Genomic DNA, 8,045 nt, shown 5'->3' with positions numbered 1-8,045 from the left:
TGCCTCACCAATTGAAAAATAATTTTGCTCATGGGCAGTCGGTTATTTATCAATATTCTTAAGACATAATTGTTGTGGCTCTATTCTATTTAACTAAAGATTTTGATGAGGAATTTGCTATGGCGGCCAATTACTTTTGTGGCTATCATGTTTGGCGACAGCTAGATTTCAGTGTTGTAGCCTAATAGGGTTTTAAGTGACTGGAAGAAAATGAACACACAAGGTTTAGGGATTCTTTTACTCGAGAACCCCAGATCTGTGAAAAATACAATACTTTGTCGAAGGAAAGGAGACAAACTGTACTTAAATAAGGGTGACTGAAGTAGGATGAGCATTTGTCAAAGGACGTCACTATCTTTGGTTTAAGATGTTTCAAATTACAAAGAAAAGCAAATAAAATGCTATTGCTTCCTCTTTGAACCACTCACGCGCACACAGTATTCAATTAATGCAGTGATGTAAAAGATATCACAACTGCTTGATAATCTAAAGAAACTTGGATATAGAGGGAAAAAAGTATTGTAAAGAGATTATCTAGAATGAGACCACAGCATATGAAACAAATCACACCATCATCCAAACCCAAAAATAAAAGCCATGTTTATTTGGTGAAATCTGTTTATTTTGTGATACACGGTTGTGTTCATACAGTAAATATTCATATTAATATTCACATTTACTTGGCTAACAGCTAAAGGGAACAGCAGAATTGGGGTCAGACACTCAATATTTGACACGTCCAAAGAGTATTCAGTGTAAAGTAAGTTTCATTCACTATTTTTTTTACCAATATTTTTGTTATTTTGTTTGAAAGAACCAGTGATTTAATGAACAGTACAACAGATGGTCCTAGGGCACATGTTCCAGTGAGGGGAGAGTGGAGACTGCTTTACTGTATACAAAGACACACTGACGTAACTTGAGGTTCCACTTACTGTGGAGCATGTGCAAGAGACAAAGTAAAAGCTCTTGCAGTAGAAAACAAGTGAGGCCTGCGAATGAGGGCATTGCTTGAACAATTTTTCTAGCCCTACATCCAATGCTTTAGATTTATGAGTGGAACAGGGGGCTAATATGTTGATAATTTAGATAAAATAACGCTAGCGTTAAATGACCACAATGCAATTCCGCTTTCAGCTCACAATTATTTTGGAATATCCATGGAGATATTGGTGGTGCATGCTACCTTTAAAGGCAAACTTTGAGAGGTATAAGACTGAAGAACAAAACAAAATAGTGTGTAGGGAAATACAAAAGGCCTGAATAAACATCCACCTCTAACACCAAGCACATGTACAACAAGCAAACCTCTCCACATTAAAGGGTGGCAGCAAGGAATCGGAATTCACAGGATTGGAAAGATTCAACAAAGATGTGGCTTGTGCATTCACTCTCACAAAGGTCACTGGTGGTTTCCAGACATTGTGTTGTAATGGGCATTGTATTCTCCCCGTTAGGAACAGAACTGCCACATCATGATTTCACGCTATTTCTTTGGGTCTTCTTGCCACATCTGCTTACGCAGCAAATATTGATAATTCAACAACTTACTCACAGCGAAACCTTACCACATGCTGCAGCAAGAAAGGACGTGTACACAAAAATGCAATTTAAGACAGATGTTTGGTTTAAATGTTTGCTTGGCTGTGCTGGACATGTTACGGAGACTACGACTAAGTGGACGTTGCCTTCACAGCACTATAGGGGTGTTAGAAGAGTGTGTGCTCATTTCATAAATAAGGTCCTTAACTTTCGAAACAGAGTCATAGAGGTGGCAATGGTTGCACGCGGTCAGTTGAATCCATGGTTTCCTTTGGTAAACAAGACATAACAAGTCCTATTTTTCAAGGTGGATCAAGGGACAGGATTGATAGGCTTTGCTCTCCCATCACAGTAGCCAAGGGATGGAGGCTCCATTGGCGATGACAGACACTCCTGCGTAACTAACCTTTGACTGAATTAATTAAGCCAAGCATGACATACGATTCATAAATAACCCATCAAGATACTATTCAAACATTTAAGATCTCTCAAAGTCACTGTGTCCAACTTTCACTTGAGCAAATAAACTATTTACTTTTAGCTCTACATGTATCCAGGGTAAAGGATGGCGAAACGGGTAGGAGAAAAGGAAGCTAAGTTGGTAAAGGTAAGTATTTGTGTAATAATTCAGTTTTTGAGTAAAAAATACATAGAACCAAGTGCAAATAACCAGATTTAACAGGAAGATGCAGTTTAAACGTAAAGAGTCAGAAAGATATCTTGTCAACAAAACGCACATGGAAAGGGGGCCATGGTCCAGGATCTGCTGTAGTAAAGCACCCAGTGAAGCCTTAAAATAAAGTGTCAAACTTGTGCAACCCTTTTGTTTCCACCCGGCCACCCCCAGCCCTGCACTTTAAGAGGAATGTCAGTGCTGGGTAGAGATCTAGAAACTTAACGCATTATCTTAGAAATTTCTAAAGGAATGCCATAGATTTATTACCAACACTATAGACAAAAACAATAAAATCAAATCAAACCTAAGACAAACCCCTGGGTTTCAAAGCGTAGGGAACAGAAAATAAAATGCTTTCGGCATCATAGCAGCTTTCTGGTACACTCACAAAAAACCCAAAGTAATGAATGGTACAAGTCTCTGCACATACTTTCAAACTTTGTAACATTGACAGAGTTGTGGCACGGTTGTGTGCCCAAAGTGCAATAAATTAAAACTATACATACAAATCTCACTCTGCAATCTTAAGGACTATACCATGCAGTTGGAATAGATGAAACCAGACATTTTACACCTGGTATTTCTCCCCCACAAGGATACTGCATCCACAGACTTATTTATAAGATATATGTAGAATTTTCAATATTTTCTATTCTTGGAATTGGTTATTCAGCCCACGAAGAGTCGTTTCTCTTTCCTGGCCAGTGATAGTGGTGCTCTCGGTTGGAACTTGGCCATCGGGGAAGGCATCGCAGAGAATGCTTTGCAGATTAACAAGAGCAGCCGCTCTCGGTTACTGGTTCTTCAGGCGGCTTTTCTAGTTTTATATCAATCACTGGAAGATTAAAGTTAAAGAAAAGCACTGCAAAGCCATGGAACATTGCAAATGAAGCATAGGAGTAGGATCTCAAACCACATGCAGGTAATAATGTGAGCAAAGATACATGAGCGCCACCTTAGTGGTGAACCACAGAAAGGATCTCCTGTTACAAGCCAACCTTCGGGTGTGGTAAAGGAAAGAAAAGATGCTTACCCATAATCATGGTTCTCATTCAAGGACATTTTATTTCAATTCTGAAACTGAATATTTCAATAGTATTTTATTGCTTTTGAATGTTACAAGGCACTGGCGGGCATTCTCACCATAAAGGAAAAACAATGACAAGAACATAAAATGTTTAACAGTGGGATGTTTCTACGAGCCATTCTATAAAATACCTCATTTCAATTGCGCTTGTTCGGTACCCCTAGTCCACCCTGTTGGGGTTTATCCTACAAATGTTTATGAAGCCTCGGTTTCTTCCTCTCCAAGATGAAGCCATCAGCCTGCAGCTTGGTTAAGGAATATGCTACTTACCAGTATGCATCTGTTCTTGGCATGTAGGGCTGCTGACATTCATATCTATGCATAGATCGCCGCCTAGTGTTGGGTCCGGATGATTGCACATTGTTGTCCTGGAAGAGTCTTCGAAGTATCACGAGATAGGTGGCTCCTCCCTTGGACTACAGTGCGCATGGGCATCCACTCCATGCTCAGATTGTTTTTCGCCATTGTGGCAGAGATGGAGTGTGATATAGTAAGTGATGACCATGCATGAGAGTAAGTACGTGAAGTGTGAACGCTACAGCTGCGACAGGCACCGGGGAGGAGGGCAGGCGATATGAATGTCAGCAGCCCTACATGCCAAGAACAGATGCATACTGGTAAGTAGCATATTCCGTTCGAGGCATGTGGGCTGCTGAATTCATATCTATGCATAGAATACATAGCAGTACCCTCCCTAGCGGCGGTTGCCCGAGCCAGCTGCAGCAGTCTGAAAAAGTGTTTTGAGAACAGCTTGACCTACAGCAGCTTGCTGTTTTCAGTGTACATCCACGCAGTAGTGTTTGGTGAATGTGTGTATGGTGGTCCATGTGGCTGCTCTACAGATGTCCTCTAGAGGGATGTTGCCTAGGAAAGCCATGGATGCCCCCAATTTGCGAGTGGAATGCGCTTTGGGGGGGAACTGTCAGCGTGCGTTTAGCCTTTTGATAACAGATTTGGATGCATTTAACGATCCATCTGGTTATGCCTGATTTTGAAATTGGGTTGCCCTTGTGCTGCGGAGAGAAGGCAACAAACAGCTGTTTAGTCTTCCTGAAGTCTTTGGTCCTGTCAATGTAATACAAGAGGGCCCTCTTGACATCTAGTGTGTGCAGCGCCCTGTCTGCCACGGAGTCAGGATTTGGGAAGAAAACAGGCAGGCAGTTCAATAGTTTGGTTGATGTTGAACTGTGATACTACCTTGGGCATGAATTTGGGGTTGGTGCGCAGCACAACCCTATTAGCATGTATCTGTATGAAGGGCTCCTGAATAGTGAGCGCTTGCAGCTCGCTAATCCGTCTGAGCGACGTAATAGCCACCAAAAAAGCCACTTTCTATGTGTGAAACTGTATCTTGCAAGAGTGAAGAGGCTCAAATGGCGGGCCCATGAGCCTGGTGAGGACTATGTTGAGGTTCCACACAGGCGAAGGCGGGTGTCTTGGAGGGATGAACCTTTTGAGGCCTTCCATAAAGGCTTTGATGGCTGGCACCCTGAAAAGGGACAGGCGCTGTCTATTTTGAAGGTAGGCCGCCATGGCCGCCAAATGTATCCTGATGGAACTGTACGCCAAATTACTTTTGTACAGGTGCAGCAAGTAAGCTATGATGTTTTGGGTGGAAGCATCCAGCGGAGATATGTTATTGTTGGAACAATAGATAACAAAACGCTTCCATTTGGCTGCGTAGCAGGCACGTGTGGTAGGACGCCTAGCCTCCTTTATGATGTCCATGCAGGCAGGGGGTAGGTTTAGGTAACCGAACTCTATGACTTCAGGAGCCATATTGCAAGGCTCAATTGTTGCGGATCTGGGTGCTGAATGTCACCACGGCTCTGAGTGAGGAGACTAGGCGTGAGTCTGAGGCGTTCGTGGGGCACCACGGAAAGCTCTAGGAACGTGGTGTACCACGCCTGCCTCGCCCACGTTGGAGCAACCAGGATCAGCGTCATGGAGTGTTGCCTCAGTTTGCGTGCCACTAGCGGTATGAGTGGAGCTGGAGGAAAAGCGTACGCAAATTTGTTCGACCAGTCCATCCATATCACATTGCCCTGAGACTGCGGGTGTAGGAACCTGGCGGCGAAGGCGTGGCATTTTGCGTTTTCGTGTGTGTCAAAGAGGTCTATTTGTGGATGACCCCACCGCTGGAAGTATGGTTGGAGCACTGATGGGTGCTATTCCCACTCGTGCATTTGCTGACTGTGTCTGCTGAGCAGGTCCGCCATCTGGTTGTCCCTGTCCGGGAGGTGTTCCGCCATGAGGAAGATGTTCCTCTGAATGGCCCACTTCCACATGCACTGTGCTAGGTGTGACAGTTGTGGAGAGTGTGTGCCCCCCTGTTTCTGAATGTAATACATTGCAGTCATGTTGTCCGTCCGGATCAGCACGACTTTGTTGCAGAGATGCAACCTGAATGCCTTCATTGCTAGAAAGATTGCCATCAGTTCCAGTAGGTTGATGTGCAACCTCTGCTGCTGCGGTGTCCATAGGCCCTGCACTGTGTAATGGAGGACATGCGCTCCCCAACCCTGGAGAGATGCGTCCGCTGTCAGCACCAGCTGTGGCACAGGCTCCTGGAACGGTCGTCCCTTGCAAAGGTTGTGTGGGTTCCACCAATGCAGAGAGCTGAATGCACGACCGGTCACCAACACTAGGTCTTTGAGATGTCCTTGAGCCTGGTTCCACTGGCGGGCCAAGCATTCCTGAAGCGGACGCATGTGCAGCCTTGCGTGAGGGACTATAAAGATGCATGAGGCCATCATGCCGATGAGCTGCATAAACACCTGTGCTGGGAGTGAATGCTGCGGCCTGAATCTTTGAATCAGAGTTTGCATACTGGCGACTCTCGCTAAGCTGGGTTGCGCCGTGGCAGTCAGCGTGTTGATCTCTGCGCATAGGTACTGACGTACGTGGGCAGGCTGCAGATGAGACTTTGGGTAATTCAGAGAAAAACCTAGACTGTGTAGAAGGTGTATTGTACGGACATGCGGTTGGCACACTGCTGGGCCGACCGCGCCTGGACGAGCCAGTCGTCTAGGTACGGATAGACGTGGACGTTTTGCCTCCGAAGATGCGCGGTCACTGTCGCCAAACACTTTGTGAACACTCTGGGGGCAGTAGTGACCCCGAAAGGCAAGACCTTGAACTGGTAATGCTGGTCGTTGATGGTGAACCTTAGATACTTCCTGTGACTTTTGTGAACGGGAATGTGGAAGTATGCATCCTTCAGATCTAAGGTTGCCAAGAAATCTCCTTGCCGGAGCAACGGTAGAACTTGCTGTAATGTGAGCATGTGAAAATGTTCTGAGAGTATATATTGGTTTAGGGGCCTGAGGTCCAAGATGGGCCTGAGGGATCCGTCTTTTTTTGGTATGAGAAAGTACAGAGAGTACACCCCTGTTCCCGGCTGTTCCACAGGCACGAGTTCTATGGCCCCTTTTTGTAGCATGGAGACCACCTCCTGCTGCAAGAAGTGCATGTGCTCTGCGGACAGAGGACGTTGCCTTGGTGGTATGTTGGGTGGAGTGGAAGTGAGCTCCAGACAATAGCCGTGTTGTATAATTTGTCTCACCCACCTGTCTGTAGTTATGCTTTCCCAGACTGGCAGGAACTGCTGGAGCCTTCCCCCGACCGGGGTGGTATGGTCAAGGGGCAGTGACAAGACGTCACTGCTTGGTAGCGGCAGAGGATCTGGCATTATTGTTTCCACGACCTCTGCCCTTTGCGCTGTTTCCACGGTATCCACCTCTATTGTTCTTGGCATAGGTGGATTGTGAGCCCCCTTTGTTGTATTGGGCCTGTTGTGACGCCTGCCCCCTTGAGGCTCCCCTGTTACCGGAGCGACGAAAGGAACCACCCCTGAACTGCTGAGACTGCAGAGCCCCCATGGATTTGGCAGTGTCAGTGTCCTTCTGAAATTTCTCAAGTGTGGTGTCTACTTCTGGACCGAAAAGGAAGTGAGGGTTGACAGGCTGGTTAGTCTGGATTTCTGCCTTAAATCCAGAGATGCGCAGCCAGGCATGTCTCCGGAGCATAACGCTAGTGTTAATAGCCCTAGCTGCCGTGTCGGCCGCATCCAACGCGCACTTAAAGGACGCGTTGGAAATTAACTTTCCCTCTTGTATAAGCATTTCTGCTCCCTCCTTATATGTATCTGGAAGGTGTTGGAGGAGTTGTTCTAAAATGTCATAATGTGCCCTGTCGTATCGTGCCAGCAGGGCTTGTGTATTGGAGATTCTCCAAATATTGGCCGCTTGAGCAGCCACACGTTTTCCAGAGGCTTCAAATATTTTTGATTCCTTGTCCGGAGGAGGAGCATCACCCATTGTTTGGGAGTTAGCTCTCTTGCGAGCATTAGCCACCACTAAGGAGTCCAGTGGGAGTTGGCCCTTGATGTACGTGGGATCCACGGGCGCAGGCCGATACTTGCGCTCAATTCTTGGGTTGACCACCCGTGCCTTGGTGGGCTCCGTAAAAATGTCACTGGCATGCTTGAGCACACCTTTGAGCATAGGCAGAGTTTTAACTGAACGTTCAGATGTGGAGAATGTATCAAAAAGGAAGTCCTCCTCCACTGGGTCAGCGTGCACATCTACGTTGTGGTTATGCGCCGCCCGTTCAATGAGTGCGTTAAACGCAGCAGTGTCCTCAGCAGGGGAAGTCTTGACCGCATATGACTGAGTGTCAGGGGTGGTGTGAGGGTCATCAGGGTCAACAGTGTCAGCCCATGGCTGGGACTCATCCTGA

At 46.1% G+C, this 8,045-nt stretch overlaps 1 protein-coding gene across 5 annotated transcripts in view; it reads right to left on the bottom strand.

Annotated features, from left to right (window-relative positions):
• Positions 1-600: 600 nt before the first annotated feature.
• RAB41 (RAB41, member RAS oncogene family) overlaps positions 601-8,045 on the bottom strand; it is a 419,208-nt gene continuing 411,763 nt past the window's right edge. For all 5 annotated transcript variants that reach the window (XM_078640170.1, XM_078640172.1, XM_078640169.1 and 2 more), the window contains exon 8: positions 601-3,053. In XM_078640170.1, the coding sequence (XP_078496296.1) occupies positions 2,989-3,053 (65 nt within the window). In that variant the 3' untranslated portion in view covers positions 601-2,988. The remainder of the gene's footprint in view (positions 3,054-8,045) is intronic.

The sequence above is a fragment of the Lissotriton helveticus genome, chromosome 4_2 (genome assembly GCF_964261635.1).
Source record: "Lissotriton helveticus chromosome 4_2, aLisHel1.1, whole genome shotgun sequence".
Classification (NCBI taxonomy): Eukaryota; Metazoa; Chordata; class Amphibia; order Caudata; family Salamandridae; genus Lissotriton; species Lissotriton helveticus.
This window is presented reverse-complemented; position numbering and strand designations above follow the sequence as displayed.